Raw genomic sequence first — 24,823 nt, 5'->3', positions numbered from 1 at the left:
AGCTAGTTCTAAACAAAGCCAATACAACAACACCAAGAACCGCCTGCTACCATTCTAAGGATCTGTGCTAGCCTGTCTTAACTGTGCTTCGCTGTTTGAGGAAGAATCCAAGATAATATGATAAAATGATTACCAACATCCAGCTGAACAGATAATTGCTGATTCATGAATAGGTGCCACAGTACTATTAGTTGATTGTGTTTGGATTACATCAGGTTGCAACATGAATAATTGAGTAGGTGATTTCATTACAGATAACAAGGTTGTTCTTAATTCTAACATAATCACAGAAGATCAGCTACCTACATGTGAATGTGTGTCTTCAGCGTAAAACAGGTATGTGCGCATACAGATGCCGCTACACAGACTGTAACCCAGATGGGTTTACCTACCACATATACAAAAATACAGCGGGAGGATTACAAAAACAATTGTTAGACACAAAGACAACTTCTGTAAGTGGCAAAAGTGGGCTTCTAGTGTGGGAAAATACATAAACTCAAACTCCTGACAGCACATAAAGTGTGTTACTTGTATTTACAATAGCATCATTAGTCTTCAGAGACAACCCTTTCCTTGGAGGCCCAAGGTCTACAACAGTCACATTGAAGGTTTAATCTCACGGCAAATAAAATGAATCGTTTTTGCAGCTTGCTGGCATCAACACACACAGGTTTCGAAGAACTGTTGCCGTTGCATTTAAGACCACACCGCGCAGAACAAAACGCAAACACTGGGAGCATTCCATGAAAGGAAAAAGTGGGCTAGCTAGGGCCACCTTCCTTGGCGCCTCTGAGTCCAATTAAGAGCAGTGCAAAACTCTATAAGCCAGAAACACAGCTCCGAAAACCAAAGCTTTGTAGATAGACAGGAACTACTTCGCTTGTGTAGTGTCTTTTTTCACAAGAATATATGGAGGCGTGTCGTGTAGGATGAAACTAACCATGACTACACAAACAAGCCTTTTTTAGTGTCCCCCTCTGTGGAATGCGAGTCGTGCAAATTAAGGGCCGTAGCACTATAACACAACAATACCAGGTATTTGCATGAAAATAAAAAGGCACACTCTCACCGCAGATATTGTCAAAGTCCACAGTTTTTAGCTCCCACCCTTGTCCCTGACTGCAACAACACTGCTCTGCTAACTACAATTGTGTAGTTGTCAGCAGATAACACAGCTACAAACACTGTCAGATATACACTGGCAATCGCAGCCTATATCAGATGACTGGTTTTCGAAAGTAGATAGCGTATTTACATAGTTGTGTGGTTAGTCTCGGCGGTTACAGTAATCGTTATGCATTTGAATTAAATAAAACATTACTTACATAACGTCTCAACTTTTTCTCTGGCGGAGACTTTCTCAACCACCCCGAATGCACCACATCTCCCCCACTCATCTTCTCCCTCTTTTTCTGTGCCGTGGAGAGGTTTGTGTTGCAAGTTACAGATACTGTTATGTGAATGAAAAAAACGCGAGTTACATTTAATAGATTGAAAAGTAACAATGTTCGGTTCAAATGTGACAAAAGCAACAGCGATAAATACCGTCACTCCTCCCTCTCACGGCGGTAGACTCTGTATGAGTGGTTCCCAACAGCGACACTTGAGGGCACAAACTCCTCTGGAGTCCCCTTGTCGATGTAGGAAAATAAGCCAAAAGTTGAATCACGAAACAACAATATTGTGTTAAAATATGCAGATAGATTTGTTTACACTCTGTGTGTAAACACTTACCCAGGAGGGACCACCCCCGTTTTCGTTTCAAGGCAGGAACGACAGCAACATTCAGCTGCGATTGACACTAGCCAAGTTCGACGTGCACTGAAAAGGTTTTCTCTGATTTATTTCAAAGTCGAATGAATCTTTCCTCCCGATATAGGATGATACTTCTCCTCAACCTTGACACCCATTATCGATGCACAGGCTCTGCATTAGAATTGTTGAAAAAATACTTGTTTCGCCGGCCTTCCTCCTAGTTTCGCTCCCCTTCGGCTCCTTGTGATTGACAAGCGGGAACGTCGATACTTTCCCTAAACTCAGCCTCCTTCAGACCATGGAGGCAGGGAGAAGGTGGCGTGCAAGAAAAAAACAAGGGGCGTTACATTATGGGAAATGTAGTCTTCAAACTTAACGTTACTCAGCACAATTCTCCATTACGCAAGGGCTGTTTGGTGTGACTCGACGCGCAGTGAACCAGTGCCTACAGTGTTTAGACAGATTTCAGTGAAAGTCCTTCATAACTTTGATGAAGTCCTATAACCATTTCCGTTTCTATATCAATAGATAGGCCTACTACGTCACTTTTGGAGAAAATAGTTCCAGCTACTTCACAAGTAATCTCAAATTCCAATTCAAATGTTCATTGAAGTAGCCAAGTGTCATCTGGATTTAGAGTGTCTTCTTTTGTAATTATCCATGTTACTTTGCTGATGCCATGATGCATTATTTGGTTCATTTTGGGAAGGCCTCTATAACTCGATCCCATTGGGATAATGCAATTTATACAATGCTTTTGTAATGTTAATTACAACTGGAATAATATGCCTCCCAGAGGAGCAATACAGCGTTTACATGTTTAAGGCGAACCAAATCACAGATGATAACTTCTTGAGAATGTACTGGATGCACTGTCATTTCTACACACACACAATAGTATCGATACAACATGAATAAGTCTCAATTGGACATTGGACAGGCATTGGCCACTAATGCTGGTACAAGATAATTAGGTAAAATTATGTGTTTGTTATTTGACCCGCTTACATCTTGAACAGTATAAATCACAAGGACACAAAATCAGGATGTTTCTCTTCAGAATCAGACACATGGCACAGAAGAAATATAGGAAATACATTTCTGATGTATTGACAGAAATAAGACCAATGCAGTTTATAAAAGAATGTACCCGTAGAAATAAAATCAGTAATAAAAACCTAAACTGTGGATGTAATAATGTTTTCCTCTCTTCGGTGGCATAGATGGTGTTTTGGAGCCATCTAGGGTGATTCCGAAGTAGGCCATAGACATATCAGTGGTTTGTTCCTGTTTAAGAAAGCTTTCTTGCTGAACTGGTAGATAGAAGACAAATGCTTAGGTGAGGTTTATGTAGAACTGTATTGTACAGTTAGAAGAAAGAATGATTGTCTTTCAATCTGTATGGGGCCTTCAAACTTTTTCTTTCAGTTTGTAGAGACTTTACCATTGAACCCCAAAGCTCATCAAACAAGGCCATATTCTATACATTATTTACTATTTACAGTAATATCTTTAGTGTTAACATTTAAAAATGAACATTGACTGTGGTTTGCAATACAATTTTAATTTACTTTTGTAATAGTAGACATCCTCTCCAGTTTCGATGCTTGAAACGCTAGTCAGAGGGCTAACCTTCCATACAGCTTCAACACTTGTATTGTAATGAGATATCCTAAAAGAATTGCTGGTCAAAACCATGAAAACACATGCATAATTAAATCCATATCAATCGAGTCAAAGCTTGGTTGGGAGACTATACATAGATGGATAGGTCCCAGCACTAAGAACTTTAGAACATCTCCTGATATAGTTCTGTTGGGTGACTTGAAGATGGCTAGCAAGGGGTTGCATAACTTTATGATACTTCTGGCCAAGGCATTCATTTTTAGATCTCAAAATAGGAATGCGCTTAACCCAACTTTTTTTAAGAAATATGTTCAACAATATTATACGTTGGAAGCCATAATTGCTGGGGATGAGAGTAATAGAAGATGGGCGTGATACTTTCTCTTTTTTTGTATTTACTTTGAATTTATTTTGTTGTCTTCCTTTGGGTTCATACGCACACATTCTCCTTAGTACTGTTACTACTTCTGTTTCTTGTGTTTTTGTCACTATTTGTACGTGTATGTTTGTCTAGTTTGGTTTAGTTTCCTTGGTTTCTTCTTGTTATGTTTTTTGTTTGGGTTACAAAAAAAAAGAAAAAAACCTTGGTACGTATGCTGGGTGCAAAAGAGAAATATTTTTGGAACACATTTTGGTTCCCTTATTACAAATAATTTAAAACACAAACACTAAAGGAGCGCCATGAATTAAAAGCTGCTAAAGCATATGGTGAGACTAGTCATGCTTTCGTTTGGATTTTAAACATTAATGAGAAATGCATTAAAAAATGTTTTTACTACTCTGCACAAAGTAAAACTGATATGTGAAAAGAGCTGGGTTAGGGTAAGGGTTAGGGCTGTAAAAGTAGGCCCAGGGCTTTCAAAGGCTTCCCAGTCAGAAACAAAAAGTGTTTTATTTGTAAGTGTCTGACAGTACTATTTTATTGTGTTGTACGTGATGTTTCACTTTGAATGCACAGTGTAGCTACCATTGTATTTAGCATACAACCTTTTTCTATCGAGTAGTTTTGAGGTCATTGTTATGAACCTTGTTATGGCAGTCATGCTAGCCTTTCATTAAATAAACTAATCCTGTGGTAAGATTGCAAAACAGGGCACAGGATGACCCCAGCTGAACCTCTTCCCATTTGAGAGAGAGAGAGAGAGTGGGATGCTCTTGCTTCTGTGTGCACACTGTGCACTTCTTGCAATGAAAATGTTACATGTTTGGACTCAGTACAAATGAATGGCATTGTTGATGTGTCCATACAAAATGGTGAATCAGGAAGTGTGTAATTCTCCACGGCTGAATAATTGAGAGACATTGATTTACAAAATGGTCTTGGGAAGCAGTGCTTCACCGTTCATGCCCACATGCAGTGCTGGCAAGCTAATGGCCTAGCATGGCCCTAGCTAGCTATAAGGGGAACCAAGGACCGGACCTCTGTAGTGTTTTTGGATTAAACATTAACATCAGAAGCTACTGTAGATCGGTTTCTTAGGTAAGCCAAGGACTGAAGAAATGTCATGACTAATATAGCTTAAACACCGCACACACACACACACACACACACACACACACACACACACACACACACACATAGAAAATTCTTAACCCAACGATCACCTGGACCTCACACATTTTCAAACCCTAAATATGGCCCTGCGGTCTGGTTTGCTGTATGAGGGCAAGGGGTGTTGCAAGATCCGTAATAATGATTCTGTCAGCTTGGAAATCACAAGCTTGCCTGGGTACATGACGTACGTATAATACTGATGTAACTGGGAGTCCACCAGCAATACAAAGTCCACTGGCAACCTGAACAAGAACAATCAATTCTGATTCTGATTCTGATTCTGATCATCTTCCATTTCAACCTCTAAACACCCATCTGCTACATGTGAACTTGATTTTCGTCATGTAGGCTATCAGTTTGAATGTATTGAATGTACCTTGACAGTTCTGATTAGTTCAAAATCCATCAGCAATAATCCTAACTGAGGGAACATATAATCCTAGTTTTACAAGGTATTAGCACCCAGAAGCTGTTCTGCTTCACAATCCTGAGTCTGAAGGAAAGCTGGCTTGGTTGTTACTCTCCAAACATATTGGATTGTTCATCCCGAACAAGTTTGGAATGCACTTGCACAAGAATACTTCACACGCTTAAGAAACAACTAAAATGTCTCAGTTTATGCATGCCTTTACTTGCTAGTCAGGATAATACACTTATTTTCTGCCACAAGGGTCAAGGTTTAGTTTGGAGCAAAGATTAGAATTTGGAGTTTAAGTACAAAAATCTCAAAAGGTTATTGGACATTTATAACATCTTCATGGACCACGGCACGATTTATGCAGGCCATCTGAAACAAATAACACTGTTCCAAACGGACTGGTAGGAGTTACACAGAAAACTGTACAATCCAATGACACATGGTGCTCAAAATCAGAATACGGCTTTTCAATTAAAGATACTTAATATGGAATTATATTTCTGTCTTTCTCTATCCACTGGAAATCAAAATTAAATTTGTCTCTGCCAACCTTTATAAACACACTACATGGGTTGGAGTTTTCAAGTAAAAAAGAAAAACTATCCCCATAGGGTAAAGTTTCCTGTTGTGACATTAGTAAACAGTGTCTGATGTCTAGACTACACATGCCTGGCTCTAGTTTCTAAAAGCCAGGGTGATGCAGAGGGCACAGCACAGCATCTCGTCTTGGCTCTACCTTCAAGCAGTCTCTGATCTTTGATCTGTGTCCCACATCAACCAACACAGAGACCATCAAGCATGAAGACAGCAGGGGAGAAGCAGAAACCACCCACATTAGTCAGGTCAAGCAGAGCTTTGTCGTCATCTCTGCCACAGTATTCCACACAGAAGAGACCAAATTATGTCCTCCTTGGACCATATGGTGCAACATAACATAGAAAACTCTATAAAAAAAGACTACTAAATGCGGGGACACATTGGAAAGATGCAGTGCATTGAATATAAATGTAGTGTAAACATTGTAAACTGTATGTAAACAATATGGATGTGTGGAACCTTCTCCTCGCTGGCACTGTGTTGTGGCCCTCAAACCAGACACAGAAGACGTCAAATGTGTATGGTGGGTCCTATAGTCTGTGATGGTCTGGATGCCCTGCCACATGCACCGTGTCTCTCATACTGCTGAAATGATGACTGGTGAAATGATCATAGGCTTTCCGTGCAAAGTCACACTTTTCTCCGCTTGATGCTCAGGACAAGTTGCTTTGAAAGCAGCATACCGGGTTTGTAACAATTTGTGAAGTTGTGCTGTAAATCATGGCCTTTAATCTGGTCACTGAAACGGTGTAATCGTCAAGGTCTATGCAGTCAAAGCAGGCCTGCAGAGCTTCAGCGTCTCCCTCTGGCCATACTCTTGCCCTGTTGTTTCAGGTTGTCCCCTCTTCAGTAGTGGTTTGCTAGCTGGAGTGAGCATTGTAAAACGTGTATGTGTGTGTGTGTGTGTGTGTAGACAAGAAGTGGAAACTGGACATGATTGAACTTTCACAAAACTTTACTTCTAAGATTTATCAATATTAACATTGTACAGCAAGAACCAGAGTTAATATCCATTTTTCTTTCTTTCCAAGTCATCTTGCATTTAATCTTTAAGTCATCTTATACTCATTTGAATTAGGGTATAAAAAGGCACATAAAACCAGAGATTATTTTTTTTAAATCTCTCTAAATGAAAGAAATAATTTAGAATACTAAGTAGATATACATAACCAGCCCAAATCATTTGAATTTATCTTCTGATGAACATTTAGCATGCATTTTGTGTTCATTTAAAGGGACTGGGACAGCTTAAAAATCAAATCAAGTTTTACCTCAAATGTAGGCCAAATCACTCATTGTAGACATATTTGGTGTAACACTTCTAGCCTGTAGTTCTTCATATGAAGTAAATGCATTACCTTAACTCTATTTGTCTGGTAATGCTCATCAAATTATCGACTACATTTGCAGTAAGTAAAAGATGAGTGTGAAAGTGATTTTTTTTTGTCAGGTTATCCCTTTAAAGACAATGGGGCTTTAAAAACACACTTCAAACATATTTCATTTGCAGTTTATAATCAGAACAAATCATTTAAACCATATTAAAATACTTTGCCTATTTCTGAGGATGAACCATGATATCAGTTGCATTGTATCCTAATGTACTGTTTTTATGCATTGTAAAATGTCATTCCCTGTGATATCTCCATCAGTGAAATAAAGTAGTAAGTCATAGGTGTCACTTTGCATTTAATTCATTTCAGCCTTTCCTGAAAGAGCATAAAAAGAAAGAAAAACGCATGCACACCAGAGAAATGAGAGGGTGAGAGGGAGGGTGGCTGAGGAGTCCATCATGGCACCCAAGTTTGAGGTCAGGGGTTATTTAACCAACTGTTAAGAAAGAAACCAAAAAAAAATATTGTGTCCAGTGTAGTGGGTATGAAAGTATTTTCAGTAATTTCAGTACAGTTTGTCCCAGCTGATTTGTGTGTGTGTGTGTGTGTGTACAGTGTATGAACGTCCGGTCATGATTCCTTAGAACACCAGCCTGCTAACGGTGTTAAAGCCCCCGCCTCCTCCTCCTCCTCCTCCTCCTCCGCCGGACGGGCCACAGCTACCAGGGGGCTCATTGTCGTCTGAGCCGTTGGGGCGAAACGAGCAGGAGGCTGAGGCAGCCTGCAGGGCCCGGGTGCGCGCGTTCAGTTCCTGCTCCTGCAGAAAACCAACATTACAAACATGTTTTTTTTTTTTTGTTTAGCAGCAGGAATACTAGCTATACTGCAGCCAGTCTGAAATAGAACGGACACACTTATATTGGATCTTGATAATGGAGATACATTTAGCATTAGGTGGTGAGGACTTCAGGCAGGGCAAGGCATATGACCCCAATGAGGTCAAACTTGTAGGCAAATGCTGTTTCTTCAAAGCTTCAAAGTACTTTATTGTCATTGCCACAAAGACAACGAGACAGAACGGGCAGCAACAGACTTCTTCCACAGCTAAATAATAATAATTAACAATTAATAAATAGATTAATAAATATCATAAATAAAAAAAATGATTCTGTTAGCATTAGCAGGTATGTTACACTGGTGCAGGACACTTGTACATTATAACTGCATAACAAATGGTTTGCCACCTGTAGAAAAAAATTCTGAACTGCTGAATGATTGCAATGAAAGATTGAGTTCGAAAATAATTCTTTTCATGGACATTTTAAGGATGCATCCACTGTAAACGATGAGTACTAACTTATAAACACTGTGGCTTGTTTTAGTGATGATGAGATGCAACAGATACACACAAATCATCCCTCATTTCACTTCTGAGCTGCCTGAACACTGCCCCTTAATATCTTGTGGTAAATGCACTACAGCAACACATGACCCTATCTTGCTAGTCAGAGTTGGGCTTACCAGAATGAGGTTTGGCCCATATTATATGTAAATTGGCCAAGGACAGCCTCCTTTGAAAAAAAGGGGGATGCTGACTGACTAGCAAAAGATACACATAGATAGATAGATACAAAGATATTTCTCTGAGCTGTGAGCACTAACCTGCAGGTAGAGTTTGTTGTCTTTGGTGATGGCGTCCATGAGCTCTTTCTGGAGTGGGGGTTCCACCCCGGGCCTCAGGCCGTTAGTGTGGACCCCCCCGCCCCCACACGCCCCACCGGAGCCCTGCCTCCTGTAGATGAGAACGTAGGCCGTGTCCTTTGGGAAGCGGCTGGTAACATTCTGCACCGAATTAAAGTTTGTGAAGGTCACCCTGCTGTCATTAAATAGAGTCCAATCACTGGATGACTGGTCGTTTGGCACTTCTGCCTCACAGCTGCCCGAGGGCAGTTCTGATTGGCTGGTGGTGCCAAGCTCTTCCTGTTCTCCATTAGATGTCGGGAGGAAATTAGATGAGGCTGTGGGGGCGGAATTATCCTCGTAATCAACAGCGCTCATGTTTCTCCCATACGTGTAGTAGTGCCCACTCTCGGATGACATCCCAGAATGCATCACAACCGAAGTCAGAACATACGACATAGTCCGGACCTCAGTTCTGCACTCGCCGCCTTCTCTAAGTCCGTCAGTCACGGGTCCTCCTCCGTTCATGCTCGCGCTCGTCTGCCTCACTCTTCCGGCCTCTTCCCTCTTGTCGAGGTCCTCCTCTCTCTGCGAAGGCTTGAGCTTCTTGGCCTGGTTCTCTCCGCTGTCAGGTGATGGCCCCGCCTCCTGCTGGCGGGTTGGCTGTGTCTGGTGGACGGGCAGGTGCATGCGCAGCGGGGCACGCACGTCGTCCAGGATCTTGCGACGCAGTTGGCGCGCGGCGTCGTAGGAGAAGCGCAGAAGCGTAAGGATGAGGTACTCGGGCGCCGCCACTACGCGCACGCCCCGCTCCGCCCGCTGCAGCGAACCGCACCGCTCACAGAAGTACCGGTTCTCCTCCTCCAGGATCTCCGGAGCCAGCATGTAGTCCACCAGCTCTGGTAGCGCCAGTGGCGGTCCGCTTCGCGCCTGAGGTGGTGGGGGGCTTTGCCTCTCAGCACCAGGTCCGACCCCGTCTCGCGTGGCAGGGCCTATTTCGACCTGGGAGCTCTCGCAGCCCCCGTTGACGGCACCACGTGGCGGGCTGTGCTGGGCCTGAGGGGGGCAGAAGGCCAGCGGAAGGTCAGTGAAGGGCTCCTCCTTCTCGGACACACTGTGGCAGCGCAGGCAGCGGATGCCAGTGGACAGGCGGCCGCCGAACATGCGCTCCACCAGGGTCTGCCCGTTGTTCTCCAAAGCGCTGTCAGGGTTGTCTTGGGGAGCATGGGCAGCACCGGGGTCTTGAGTAGAGGTGGTGGACTCGTCAGCTGTGGAGGCCTCACCGGCCTTTGGTTTAGCCTCTGTCAGGGCTCGAAGTGCCAACTCTTCCTCATGCAACCTGTATTCAGAGACAAAAGGAAATGCAGCTGTACTTTAACTATGTATGTTATTTAAGCAATAAGCCCCAAGAGGCCCTGCTTTGCGCTGATTTTAGAACAGGTAAGGGAGTTGTTAGGCACGACGCGAAGCGGAGTGCCGTTAAACCCCCTTACCTGTTCTAAAATCAGCGCAAAGCACGGACTCGCGGGGCTTATTGCTTTTCTAAACCTGTTACTACACATATTTGATATGGTTTCATAAATAAAGACAATTCAATTTAAGAAACAATAGTTTAATGATAAACCGTCATTCTTCCGCCACTAAAAATTATAGTTCCTAAATAAATCGTTGCCACGCAACCCTTGAAGCAACGCAACAGCCAGATGGAACACTGGTATGAAATGCGCTTTACAAATGCCTTGCCAATTGCTGCGCAGTAATATGGAATGTAATCAGGTCAAATTGTAAGGTAATGCTGGATTTTACAACGGCTTTTAGCCAATCACAATCAAGGATTTGAACAATCAGGTTTAGAAATTTGTACTACTACTGCCACTACTTTTGCCATCCCCACTACCACTACTACTACCATCCCCACTACCACTACTACTACCATCCCCACTACCACTACTACAACCATCCCCACTACCACTAATGCAGAAATTTTATTCATGCTGGCAAGGTTCACTGGTCAAAGAGATCAGTATCTTTTCATGAGTTTTCAACAACGATCACTAACACTTTACCCGAAAACAATAACACCATGATAACAAGCAACGGTCTTCCAGCAAAAAGGATGAAAAGAATATAGCAGTATGGCCAAACGTTTTTAGTCTTGCAACAGTGCTCAATGTTACTCTGTTTACAAACTCCTGCTCTCTGGGGTGTCATGGTGGAGTTTCCATGGTTACCGGTCTAACAGGAAGCGCAGGTACTCTGAGCAGTCCTGCTGGGAGCCAACCGTGAACCAGGGAGGGCGCGTGGCCTCAAAGAAATTCCTGGGTGCGTACGCGGCTCTCTGTGGGAGACAGGGTACAGGGATAAATATGAAATACCTGCAGTTTCTTTCAACAGGCTCTACAGAGGGTGCCTCAAAACCTCAGACGTGTGTTTATACATGACACTGTGCAACATGAATATGAAAATACATACTGGAGTCTAATACAATAAAAAAAAAAAACTGATTTTCACATAGAGAAGATCCCGTGTAACTTTGAAAAGAAGCCATGGCATTTTGAGGGACACAGTGTCTGAGTAATGTCACCTGTGTGTGGGTCAGAAAGGCAAACAGGAGCTGCAGTTTCTTCATCAGAGTATTGCTGCCATTCAGTTGCAGCGACAAAACATGTCGTCTGAAACTGAGGGGGAGAGAGAGAGAGAGAGAATGAAAGGTGGTCTTTATGGGCACTGACTTTCTATTACTAGACCCCTACTGGATGCTTTGGTACAACCCCACTCACTCAGCGGCCATGAAGAGAGTCTGGATGACGCTGTTCATGTAGCAGGTATTGCCCAGGTTCACCAGGCCTGTCTTCCCCGTCTCTGACTTTGCAGCCAGCTGCATCAGGCCTGGGGCAAACAGGTTAGACTGGGATGTCCAGGCACTTTGGTTTAGGATCAGCTTGATCTTCTCCTCGCTAGGCTTAGGCAGATCCTAAAATGGGCAACAAGAGACTGTGTCAATTGCAGTCCTTTTAAATTACTTTTTTTGTGTTTTTAAAGCTGTGTGGTGAGGAGTTGTTCCATGATCTGTAATTTCAGTGCATTGGCCAAAGCTAGCTCTGAATCTGCAATTCAATTCAATGTGCACTTCTTTGGTCGACACACTTTTAGTTTTAACATGCTTCAAACATGAAAGTAAATATATTTTCGGATCTTTCTTGGCTCCCTTACTTTGATGACCTCCAGGATGCTGTCGTAGAGGTCTGGGAAGCCAGAATACTGGTACATCATGCAGTGGATGAGCTCCGTGAACTGCAAAAGGAAGGCCTTACTAGTGGGTAGGCCATCTCTTTGCAGGCTCTGGACCAACTGGACAACATGGGGCACGACCTGGAAGGATGGACGAGAACACAGGGGACCAATCAACTGCCTGCTCAAAAAAAATAAAAAAATCATCCAAATATAATGAAAGTCTGATCCGGTATGTTTATTCATCCAGCTTGTATATTCTCAACTATAGACAACTTGTGGCAATCTTAAATCTAAAGGCAAATGACAAACTGGATTTCAGTAAGTCCAGTTAAGACACAGAGAATTATATGCTGTGTGTGCATGTGCAGGTGAAAGTGAAGCACTTTAACATGTCCATGAACCAAAAGATCATGTGACCAAAAAACAGACAGACAGAACACAGAGCGAGAGAAGAACAACAAAGAGTCAGAGAGAAAGAGAAAGAAATAGAAAGAGGAAAAAGAGGCACACTGGTGGCTCACCAGGTGAAAAGCCTCTGGGGAGTGCTGGAAACTCAGCAGCATGTGGGATAAAACCACCAAAGCCCCCTGCCGCACGATGGGGTACCACAGACGATTGAACACCTACATGGAGACACACACACACACACACACACACACACACACACACACACACACGCACGCACGCACATTGTGTTGGGGAGCAGACAAAGTGAAACAAAACAAAATACAAATATGAAAAAAATGTAAGTCACCCACTACTTGCAGAACCATTCATTCGTTCATTCATTTCGAAAGACCATCATATCTTAAAGCAAACCTTTTTGATATTTTAAAAGAATCTGGAGCAAGCACACACAAACACACACCAGTTCAATTTTGAGCAAGGTGACATCTATGAGGATGGTGAACTTCTGCACTGACGCCAGTCCCTTCAGTAGAGCAATGACCCAGGTGTCCACATGGTTAGCAAGGGGCCAAGACAACCAGTCGATCATCCTGAGGGACACAGAAAGAATTGAACAAGAAGTGTCAGATGGGGTCAGGCTCATTACCATCCCAATAAACATGGTGCAGACAGGCCAGAGCAATCGACACACAAGCACAGTCAGGGCGATGACAGACTGTGAACCCAGTGACCCATATGCTCTGCTCTGTTAGTTAACCAAAAGGCTAACAATGAAAATCAATAGGAACAGTGTCACGGCAAAAGCCTTTTGATCAAGCAAAAACATTCTTTTTTTTTTTTTTACTGGTAATTTAGGCCTGAACATAGACTCTGCAACATTGTTGATGAAGGGACAGAGACTGACACACTCACACACACACACACATACACACAAATAAGGCTCTGTGAAACCTTTGTGGTGGTTTGAACATACACTGGCCAAATTAATCAGCAAATCGGTACAAAATTGTTCTCCCACACAAACAGACAGACAAACACACCTGCAAAGGGCCTTTGTCATGCTGGCATCTTTGACGTTGTGGTCCGTGGTGAGGCTCTTAATGAGCACGGTGATCATCTGCAGTGGGATGTGCTGCACCAGGCTGGCCAGCGAGATGGACGGCTCAAACGCCGGGTCTGCAGCATAACAGACACAGTTAGGAATGATGATTCCGATGTACAGGCGAGTGAGTGCATGGGTGTGTTATGTATAACTGCGGTACCTGATTGCAGAAAAAAAATTTAAGTACTCGATTTCTTTCTAAACATGAAGTGCTCTTCTATGGAACTTAGCTAACATGAACATTCATTTTCTTGTTAATATTTAAGGTCTTGTGTATTTTCAAAGGTAAAAATGGTTGATTTGCCAGCTAACGTTAAAACTCAATAAATTAAAAACTGAAACATACTACTTGTGCTTTTGAGTACCAGATTATTAGGTAGGTATAGAATTCACTCTGTTTAAGGGGCCACAAGCTAGGTTGGGAAATAGTGGAGGGAATGAAGACCACAGATGCACGGTGATTCGAATGCTATGGTGAGAAGAAAAGTCAGAGTGGAAGTTGCATCACACCACCCTGATGCTTTGTAGAAAAGCATGTCCCTAAACCAAGCATCCGAGTAAGATATTAAATGGTGACCGAGGCCACCACTGTCCACACATCTTAGTTTTAGTAGATAAATAACTTACTTAGCATTCAGAAATGTACTATAGCATAAGTATAAACGATGACAATATTGATTGTGAAAATATGTATCATTTGTAAAACAGAAAATGCCGATTTTTTCAGGCGGATGGATACTTTTGCAAGCCAATGTATAACTGTATTTAGGATTTCTTATGTATGCGCCTCAGTGTGGCATCATACATTTGTGAGAGAAAGGGAGAGATGAGACTATTTTTTACGTGTGCACATCAATAAATGTCTGTGTATGCGTCTATGTGTCTGTTCAAGTCTTCATGAATCACTGTCACAATTGTAGCCGTCTGTAAGTGTGTGTACAGATGTTTGTGAGTGTGTTTTCCTCTCACCTGTGGAGGAGATGATGGCGAACACTTCCTGCAGGGAGGGCAGAAGGGCCGTGGGCTCCGCCTTCCAGATGCCCTGCAGCAGTGCGCTGACGCGGTTCACCTGGGACACATACTCCCTCAGCTCCTTCTCCTGGTTGGCTGCACACTGGAAGTAGCTCATGGTGCGCACCAGCTGCTGGCAGAACAGCGCCCCCTGGCCCTTCTCGCGTGGCACACACTGTGGGAAGTCGGCGAGAAGCACAGCCAGACGGGCACAGAGCACGGGTGTGGGGCGCTCACAGACAACACGCAGGACTTCGGTCTGGAGCGCCGTCGCCACCTCCAGCACAGCCGGACAGCTGATGAGCAAACGCAGGCAGCCGTGGAGGAAGTCGAACAGTACCGGGTCGCGCCGGTCCAAGGGGCCGTAGCCCTGCTGAAAGAGGCCAAGGACGAAGTCTTTGCTGACAAAGTGTGCAAATTCGTTGCGGTGGTAGCGTGCGTATGCCTCCTGCACCTGTCAATCAGAGAAAAAAAACAATGGCGCATGAGCAAAGATTAACAGAAGCAAGCCACCTCCCCCATTTCCTTCCAAGAAAACACTGATGGGATTGATGGCATTCCATTTTCCATCCTACGCCACTTTATTATGACTGAAAATTGAAAAATGTCACACATATCATGGCAAGAAGCCAGGTTTATTTTGCTTCCAGAAGTTGTGCACGCACCTGCTGACCCGTCTGTCTCTGGAAGGCATCCTCGCCAAGCAGGATGAAGCGTGTGGTAAGGGTATAGAGTGCATGGCACTGCTCCTCCGTCACCTCTTTCTCTGCCGCTTCCACCACCTTACGCACGATGGCCCGCTTGACTGGCAGTGGGTGCGAGGAGGTCACCAGTGCCTCCAGAATCTTGTCCATGATGATGGTGATGGTGATGACAGGCCTCTAGACAACAGCACCAGCATGGAAGTAAGTGGGAGCACCCTCACCTAGAGATGATTGCAGGGTAGAGAGGGCGATGACATATCACTGGCAATATAAATAAACAGCCAAAAAACAGCCACAAACCCAATAAACAATCAAATATGTGTGATAAACAATCAAATATGTGTGATAGAAGACAAAATGCAATATGATTTGGCAATGATTTGAACAGTAAAGAGCTCATATTACAGAATTGAATTGAATTGAAAGCTGATATGGGCGGTGGTTTGAATAAATGTTCGAACAACATTTCGGTAACGTCCATTGGTCCCTTACAACACGCTGACTAGCACATCCAAAAATTCGACCTGGTATGGACTTCTTTCAGGACGTGTACCACTTCCTCTGAGTTCACTCATTCAAGGGGTTTGTCACTAAAAGTGAAGGTCCGGTAATTAGCAGTTGCTTTTACTTACCGACTTACAAAGCATTCTGCAGTGACTGAGAATGGAACCCCTGTCAATATACAACACTGATAGCGCAGTATCTGTGTTTTGATTAAAAAAAAGGACTAAAATATTGACGGACCGGATCATGACAGTAAACATACTTCATAAAATAGAATGTGCGGCTACCGTGTGTCAAACGTCAGACTCTGAATTGGTTCTGTGGCGAAGTTGCTATCCAAGCTACCAAACAATCATCTTTTTAAAAGGGTACCGGTCGCTGCTTAGCCAAATCATAGTACCAATTTAACGAGTCACATTGCAAACGTGAATTAAGGTGTTTAAATTAAATATACTATATTATATTTTCAGGTCACATTTCTAGTCAGTAATCGGGATTTCAATATCTAAATGTTATAAACAACAGGTGGACTATTGACAAAGAGTATAAGCAATGTACCTAGATAGCTAGCTAGCTCTTTGCTATCGATACTTAGATAGCCTCGATAGCATGCTAGCTAAGTTCCATAGAAGAGATTTGGGTCATTTAGCTAAACACAACCGTCATATTGCAAACAAACAATAGGGTTTGCTTCCTTTACTGTGAAAACGCAGCGCATTGACACTGTTATCACAACTTAGAGTCCTTAATTTAAATCTACCTCGTTTATCAGACATCACACAGCTCAAAGACGAAACAAAGCAGGCTATGGATGTCACTGACTTAGCAAAAAATGTAGCTTCGCCTCACTCGTGCCAATCAACAACTCATACTTACCAAAATCTGTCATTATCATGACGTTCAAAAGTTGTGTTAAGCGACTGGTGTTCCGTCTTAACCAATTAATTGATATTTCAATTATTATTTCGAACTCTCTCCGTAGAAACAACAGATTTAAAAAACCTTGGGCTAGGGAAACGTTACGTCACTTAAGGGGGTCCATTGCTTGTGACCCAGGACCTCAGATTATAGCACCCTTCTATAATGCCGTTACGAAATGTACGATTCCGGACCTACCCTACGATAAAACAAAACATACGCAAAACAAAACTAATTTAGAAAATTCAGATGTATGAAAAAGCATAAATAATTTCCACATCCTAATCTCACCAACAAGGCACGATGCACAAATCTATCTAGCCTACCAGCTTTTCCACTGATTTGAATATTCAACATTGGCAATGAGAAAACTACTTTTGCACTGCATTAGATATTGCAGAAGGCTAAATCACCTGGGGACTACTTGAATGTAGCATATTTCAAGAACGTCTTGTCAAATGGGACATATTTAAAGCAATAAGACAAAAGCTCGAAGATGAATATGATGTTGCAGGTTGCCGCTGTAAACATGGATCTGAACAACAAGCTACTTAAATCCTAATTTATTAAACCCTATTGTGCTTCATGCCACCTGCCACATCAATCTTTGTTGCCGGATACATTAATCAAATACCATTGCTGTAAGTGAAGAAAAATACTTTATCCTCGTTTTGCAAACGATTAAATTAGCATTCCCCTCCGTACTCTACAAACATGCAAACGATATTTAATGAAGGACAAGCCCATATTAAAAGTGCATTCTGAGAATGAGCCCCGTTCTGTTGGTGTTAATTTAACACCTGCATTACTGTTACATTGACAATCACGACTAGAGTACTTCAAGCTCAACTTCGAGAAATATCTTCGCTTGATCGCAGTATTCCAGTCGTGCACTGCAATGAAGCAGGACACTTTCTGTCAATCGTCCGGGGACTTTCCCCTAGGCATTTGGTAGAATCCAAGTTCTCTGTTTGTAGCCTAGTCGGCAGGTCTTCAGAACACCCGGATGTAATAGAGGAAACGAGTGGTATATCAACGTATCAAAGTGCATACACATTTCAATAATGGTGGTGAAATAATGTACTTCAATTAACCTATGTTTCGAGTGTTCTTATACTGATATAATTGTAAACGTAGCTTCATATGTATTTGTTCATTATTTCAAAAAAGATTTTTGCCTCTTTAGGTTTTTTCAGTCCAGTCTATGTAAATAAGGTGACGTCATGGTCTTTTCCGGCGATTTCTCTTCGCTACGAATGATTAAGGATTTCTTTGAGATACATCTTTTGTTATTTGAATCAATTGAAGGGACCTGATAAGGCAGTCTATGTCAAGGGTAATACAAGGTTGAGATTTTTGAACAATTTGAATAAAAAACCTGTATTACAAAAATGTTTGCGGTGTAGTAGTGATGCGCGAGAGGGCGTTATTTTAACACCCGCCCCAACCCGACCCAAGACATTTTCCAAACCGCCCCGCCCGACCCGTGGGGAATTCTGAAGCAAAAAATAAATAATAATAATAACAACAAATAAAATAAAAAGCCTGGGGCTGAGGGTTATGCCTAATTTAACACGTTACTAAATGAGAAGGATTTGCGCTAAATTCGCATTATTGAGAAACTTCAACGGCAGGTCTACATCAAACAACAACAACAACGACAGCTTTACGCAATTATTTATTGAAGAACTGTTAACAAATGCGTGGAAGACATAGCCTATGTCTATCTATGATGTTCCCACAAACAGACACATAGCGCGGGCAATGCACTTCGCATGGAGTGGTACCGTGCCTTTTAGGAAAGATGACATTAATATAAGGGCTGCCCCGCAGCCGCAGGGGCGGGTGTGGGAGACTTGTTTGCCTGCGCTGCAGACCCACGGCATGAATGTCGTAACAGATGTACCTGTTTTATGCCCATCATATTTGTACAGCGCCTCACATTGAAGACACATGACGTAGTCTGCAATGGTGTCATCGGACAGCACGACTTGTCCAAATGTTTCCCACACCTTGCTCTTTTGGTCGGCTTTCCGTACAACTTGTGCATCGCCTTTTTTAATCTTCTCTCTTATTAAGTCAGCCTTTATTGGAGTCCTCCTAGAAGTTTTGGCGGTGCAAACAAAAACTACGGATGGCGTGTTGGGATAAACTAACCGGAGCTGTATTAAACTTAACCATTCTAAAAGGTAACATAATTTTACAAAATATAAAGTATAGAATAAAATGTGAGGTGGACACCCAGGTTATGTAGCCTAACTCAGACGACTAGCAGGAGTGGGAGCTTTGAGTGCAATAACTTTGTGACAGTGGGATGTATGCAATTGATAAGTTCTGTAGGCTAACGCAAAATTGCGATTTCACCTATGTATTCCAAAAGTTCCGGGTTGCGGGTTTTGACTATTTTGACCCGCCCCACCCGAACCCGCGGTACTTACAGAAAACTGCTACCCAACCCACCCGGCCCGCGGGTGCCCGCGGGTAATTGGGTAACCCGCGCATCACTACAGTGTAGGCTATTCTAGTGGTTGGTTTGTGGGATTTTCGTAGGCCTAATACAAATGAAATCATTCAGGCTAAAGCCATCAAACAAAGCCAAGCTGCTTGAATTTTTGCGCCAGGAGTAGTATAAAGTCACCAAACGGCAATGTGAAAGAATGGTGGAGAGCATGCCGAGACACATGAAAGCTGTGATTTTAAATCAAGGCTATTCCACCGAATATTGATTACTGAACTCTTCCTAAGGTATAACATTAGTATTGTGTTGTTTAAAAATGACTAAGAACTTGTTTTCTTGGCATTATTCAAGATCTGAAAACACTGCATATCTTTTGCTATTTTGACCAATTGTAATTTTTCTGCAAATAATTGCTCTAAATGACAATATTTTTATTTGAAATTTGGTAGGAATGTTGTCAGTAGGTTATAGAATGAAACAAAAATGTTCATTTTACTTTAACACATACCAATAAATAGTAAAACCAGAGAAACTGATAATTTTGAAGTGGTCTCTTAATTTTTTCCGCGGCTGTAGGTTGCTGCAACAGTTACTTAGAAAGTTTGATCAGAATAAGGAAGCATTTTATGAGAATTCAGTGTTCAGCAGAAATTCAGTGTTTAGTCACTAGGCTATGTTTAATGTTTCTTAATTTAAATTATAACCTGTCCACTGAATTTCCAGTCAATGGGCCTCGTCCTGCTATGAATAATGCATTTGGACACAAAGGGAACAGGAATCTTCACACAAAATGATCTTCTTTATCTACTCACATGACTGGTGTACTCTCAGAATGCTTTGAGTAGCAGCCCTATTCAAGCTTGTGTTACAGGTCACATGTTTGTCCTTGGATTGGTACCACCAGTGTCATACAGACCCAAACTCTCACAAATGAGGCGGTGTTGTAGCAACAGTGGGACGTGTACACCAACTTGCTTAAAAATCCTTAGTAAGCCAGTAGGATTTTTATTGTGGTCTGCGGTGAAATACACAAAAAGTTTTATTCAATTATCAAAATAAGTACTCTGTGCCAACTCATCAAGTGATTGATTGGTTGTGTCAGGGATATCTGTGAAAAATTAGAAATTTGAATTCAAACCATGCAGAATTTTACAACTGCACTCGGAATCATTTAGTATGGGGCCCTGCTCTACTGCTAATGATGCATCTTTTGCATCATCAAAGGGGATATCTTACATTTTACAGATTTTGTGCCCAAACATACAAAAGGTACACCCAGAGGTACAGCTTAGGCTGAACCGTAATCAGTTGAATTTCTCAATTCAAAATAAACTGATTTAAAATGGAATATTGGTTTTATTTATTCTTATTCCAGATGTTAGCTGACTTTTTTACATTTGAAACCCTGATGTGATCTGCACAGCCTTAGGTGAGTTGGCATATGACAACAGTTTGGACATAATAGGCTGGTCGTGTACTGTATGTGGACATAACAACACCTATTCATAGAACCTTTATAAACAAGTATTTGTTTTGCATACTTCATTTTGGAGAAAGTAAAATGAATGGTTCCCAAATAGTTTTTAGGGAATCCTTAATATGGCCACATCAAATGTCTGTAGAGTTGATGCCTACATGGACCTTATAATTATGTTTTAATATAACAAGTATGATCCAATCATGTGCTTATGTTTTGTGCTCAGTGTTTCTTATCTTATAATATAGTTGCAGTATGCTCATATTTTGGTATGATCAAAACTTTTTGGACACAATGCAAGAGTCAGCAAAGCATTCAAATAATGTCCTGTGGCAATGTCCTAAGTTTGGCTATGTCATACTCTTGTTTGTTGTTTCCTTAAAAAAATCGCATAACCTGTAGTAATTAAGAATGCCATGAAATAGTGAACATTTCACGTTTGATGTGAGGAGGAATGTGTGTTTCAAACCTTCAGATAATATAATTTATGTATTACAGTAATAAGACACTACTATTTTACTCTGCTTCTGTTCTGCTGCTCATGAAGCAAAATACCTAATGTCCACCACTTGTCAATATACTTAAGTAGGGTAAGAACCTTAATACATTTACTTAAATCATTTGTAAATGGTAAAGGCAGTTCAGTTATACGGTAAATACATTCACCAATGACCACAGAGTGCTTTCAACATTTTATTGCTAAAGTTAGCAGTTTATTGCTTTAAATTCATGACCTCATCATGGTCTTTTCTTTTCAACATAGTAGGGTCCAATGGTTGCTTCTCCGTAAAGCTCACCTGGTCAGTAAAGAAAGAGGATAAGTCAAAGGTACATGGCAGCTTACAATTGAAAACATTGTAAGTTTTGGGATCTTAAAAAGGTGAAAAGATGAGTCCACCAACACCCCCCCCCCCCCACACACACACACACACACAAACACACACAAACACACACACACACACACACACACACACACACACACACACACACACACACACACAAACCCCAAAACTCATACCTTCTTGTTTTTGATTCTGACCTCCACCACCACCACCACCCGCGCAGCTCGAGTCGCAGCAACTGCACACATCATTAGGTCCTCCTGCAGCAACCCATCTGAGAACAGAAGACCCAGTACTGTGATGAGTGTGTTCATCTATCTATGCACCTATTGCTGTTTGGTAGTACACATACCCTCCATCAATGTAGGAACAGGCCTTGTGTTGGGAATCCCTTGGGGTTGCGGCTGCAGTGGCCACAAGTCTGCATGTAATGTAAATCTGTAAATGAAGAGTTCACATTTATATGTGGTTGGGGTTAGGGGCTACTTTATATTTCTTGTATCTATATCACATCTGCACTAATCACCACTTTTGCTGCTCATCTTCATACCACTTATATCCATATCACATCTGCACTAATCACCACTATTGCTGCTCATCTTCATACCACTTATATCTTGTATCATACTGTATATTTCCTGTATATTTCCTATTTATCCAGTTTTATTTTACCACAATACATTTGCACATACTTCTACTGTTCTTACTGTTCATACCACGTATATCTTATATCATAATGTATATATCCTATTTATCTTTTTTTATATTACCACTATACATATGCACATACTCTGCACTCTTCTGCTTTTGCACTTCTGGTTAGATGCTAAATGCATTTTTTTGCCTTTGTACTACTTGTACCCTGTGCAATGACTATAAAGTTGAATCCAAACTAATCTAATCTAATATAACAGATACTCCCAAAGAAACATTACCTGTTGTCCATTGTCCGTTGGGCTTTCTTGGAATTGGAAGGCTTCCATCATGAACCGGAGTTTGTCATCATTATCATTGCGCGGCAGAAATCGTGAGTTAGAACCTGTGACCTTGGCGTCAATCATACACCTGGGGAAACATTACATTATCTCATAAATCACCTAAATAAACATAAAGCCCTTCACTTCATATTCCCAACGATCCTTGTCAGATGACCACATCATAACACATTAAGACAACACACATGTAAAAAAACCAGTTGTAAAACCAAGAACACTGAGAAAACGCCAGAAACTGAATTTCCTTGCTCACCCATAGTTTTCAATGAAGGCATAGTTTTGAGGAAGGTTTGGATCTTGAGTTGAAGAAGCCACACAGCCGACCACGTACACACGGAGGGGCACATGGTAGAACTGCATAACAGTGGCTTCCAAATAGATCATTTCACCCAGGAAGTATTGAGTTGTAAGTCTAAGTTGCCCTTCGGCTGTAGAAAAAAAAACCAGATTCAGTCCATTCATACAGTCATACTAAAGATGGTTTCCTCAGCTTGTCACCATAGAGTGCTGGTTTATGTAGGTTTTCTAGTGGATTTTCTTTTGTCTGAAAATGTCCATGGACTACCTCTAGGGGCGTGTTATTGTAACAGATATTGCTCACCCGTCGTGAGCCTCAGGGAGAAGTAAAGGAGCTCCTCTGCTTGCTTAACAGCAGAATATGGGGTCCAGGCAGGGATCAAGGCATCGCTGCTCACATTGTGATTTCTTGAATTCAGGAAATATGCAAATATTTAGCTGACCTTTACAGAATTATTCTTGTTTTTCACAAGGACATCACATGCAATTGATGTAGAAAAAGTCCATATCTATATGAATGTGGATTGAAAAATAGATTTTTAATTCTTACCTCGGATAGTGGCACTCAATACCAACTATGGCACCGGTTGTACGAACAATGCTAGTACCTGGAAATGGTTTTGGTACGTACATAAGGCTGTAAAGGTAGATAAGCTCCTCAGGGGTTGTCTGTGGATAGAGAACATATTAGGATATTTTGCCTGTCAGCGTAGAGCAATGACAAAATACCTGATGGTTTACTGTGTTCAGAAGACCTAGAACTTACAAGAGCAACACTACCACAGGCATGCAGTTCAGCCTGGAAAAGCATACTGCGGGGGCCTACATCAACTGGTGGACAGCCTCCCATAGACATATCTGCAGGATTGATGTTCTGGCCGTTTTTATAAAAGTCCATGTCCACCTCCAGTGTCACTGCCTGTTCCCCACACCGAATCCTAATGCTGTCTGGAGCCGGGGGAGTCACCAGTGCCACCTCAACACCAGGAGATGGAGGATCGATGACGATTTGTGGGAGTCGCCACGTCACCTTCTGGCCAAACGACTGCTTGGATTGCATCTCCTGTTGGATAGGTTTGTTAGGTTTCTGGATGGGTTCCTCAGGTGTCTGGTGGGATGGTGGAGACCGTGCTGGTTTCTGATTATACCATCCCCCAAACTGGGAATTTACTTGACTGGCCAGTGCGATGAGCACCAGCAACCCAATGGGAACCAGCTTGAGCCCCATGCTTCCAACTTAGAGGGAGACGCCGAGATTTTATTAACAGCTCTTTTTATAGCTCAGAAAGATCCACAAACTCCACCCTTTCTGTGTCAAGGGTATTTTTACACCAGTCATGCATTGATTACATAAAGACAAGGTGACACGTGCAACCCACAAATGGGATGCCATGTTCTGACTTCAGCCTTCAGACTTTTCTTATCTTTACTCTTCTCTGATGGACTCTGCTTTATGAGGTTAAATAAATAAACTAAAATATTTGAGTACACACTGGTCCAACATGAATGTCATATTATATTGTAATACTATAATAACCAAAATCTCTGTGTAAGCTCACTACAGAATTAACACAAAATACTTTCTGCTATAAATTCAAGAAAATGTTTACATATTCCCTTGAAAAAAAGGCAAACACTAGACAAAAAGGATTCCTCGCAATTCTAAGGGAGAGCTTCATAGCTGATTTTTCTTACGTGAAATATTTCCAGTTTAAACCATTTCTGTTAGCTAATGATCATTCAACATTGATGATGAAGAAGCCAATTTTAATTGGCAGGTTAACAAACCTACTTTGGAAAGTATTTTGTTCTCTAATTTTTTATTTTTTTTGGTTTGTATTGGCAGAGCTCTTTATTTGATTCAATAGATGTGTACTGGGAGGGAGGGCATGGTGACTTCTTTGA

At 41.9% G+C, this 24,823-nt stretch overlaps 3 protein-coding genes across 6 annotated transcripts in view; all 3 read right to left on the bottom strand.

The window, feature by feature from the left end:
• gab1 (GRB2-associated binding protein 1) overlaps nt 1-1,960 on the bottom strand; it is a 62,294-nt gene extending 60,334 nt beyond the window's left edge. For all 4 annotated transcript variants that reach the window (XM_080837038.1, XM_080837039.1, XM_080837041.1 and 1 more), the window contains exons 1-3: nt 1,738-1,960; nt 1,549-1,634; nt 1,329-1,453 (exon numbers count right to left, since the gene is read on the bottom strand). In XM_080837038.1, the coding sequence (XP_080693164.1) occupies nt 1,329-1,400 (72 nt within the window). In that variant the 5' untranslated portion in view covers nt 1,401-1,453; nt 1,549-1,634; nt 1,738-1,960. The remainder of the gene's footprint in view (nt 1-1,328; nt 1,454-1,548; nt 1,635-1,737) is intronic.
• A 5,019-nt stretch (nt 1,961-6,979) lies between these two features.
• usp38 (ubiquitin specific peptidase 38) lies at nt 6,980-16,944 on the bottom strand. Its single transcript, XM_080836713.1, has 12 exons — nt 16,808-16,944; nt 15,389-15,648; nt 14,682-15,177; nt 13,651-13,786; nt 13,071-13,200; nt 12,724-12,825; nt 12,182-12,340; nt 11,749-11,942; nt 11,553-11,646; nt 11,200-11,306; nt 8,951-10,307; nt 6,980-8,105 (listed from the first exon to the last, which is right to left on the bottom strand). The coding sequence occupies exons 2-12, from the start codon at nt 15,575-15,577 to the stop codon at nt 7,929-7,931; spliced, it is 3,141 nt and encodes a 1,046-aa protein (XP_080692839.1). The 5' UTR covers nt 15,578-15,648; nt 16,808-16,944; the 3' UTR covers nt 6,980-7,928.
• Nucleotides 16,945-21,522: 4,578 nt separating this feature from the next.
• On the bottom strand, nt 21,523-24,146 carry LOC308363367 (zona pellucida sperm-binding protein 3-like; the record flags this gene model as incomplete). The annotated part of the gene is made up of 8 exons (XM_080836179.1): nt 21,523-21,581; nt 21,824-21,900; nt 21,979-22,064; nt 22,562-22,691; nt 22,875-23,049; nt 23,223-23,326; nt 23,469-23,587; nt 23,685-24,146. 8 exons carry the CDS (start codon nt 24,144-24,146, stop codon nt 21,523-21,525), a joined length of 1,212 nt encoding a protein of 403 aa, XP_080692305.1.
• Between the last annotated feature and the right edge of the window lie 677 nt (nt 24,147-24,823).

Source organism: Sprattus sprattus (assembly GCF_963457725.1).
Source record: "Sprattus sprattus genome assembly, chromosome: 4".
Taxonomy (NCBI): domain Eukaryota; kingdom Metazoa; phylum Chordata; class Actinopteri; order Clupeiformes; family Clupeidae; genus Sprattus; species Sprattus sprattus.
Note: the sequence above shows the minus strand (reverse complement) of the source record. Positions and strands in the feature narration are given on the sequence as shown.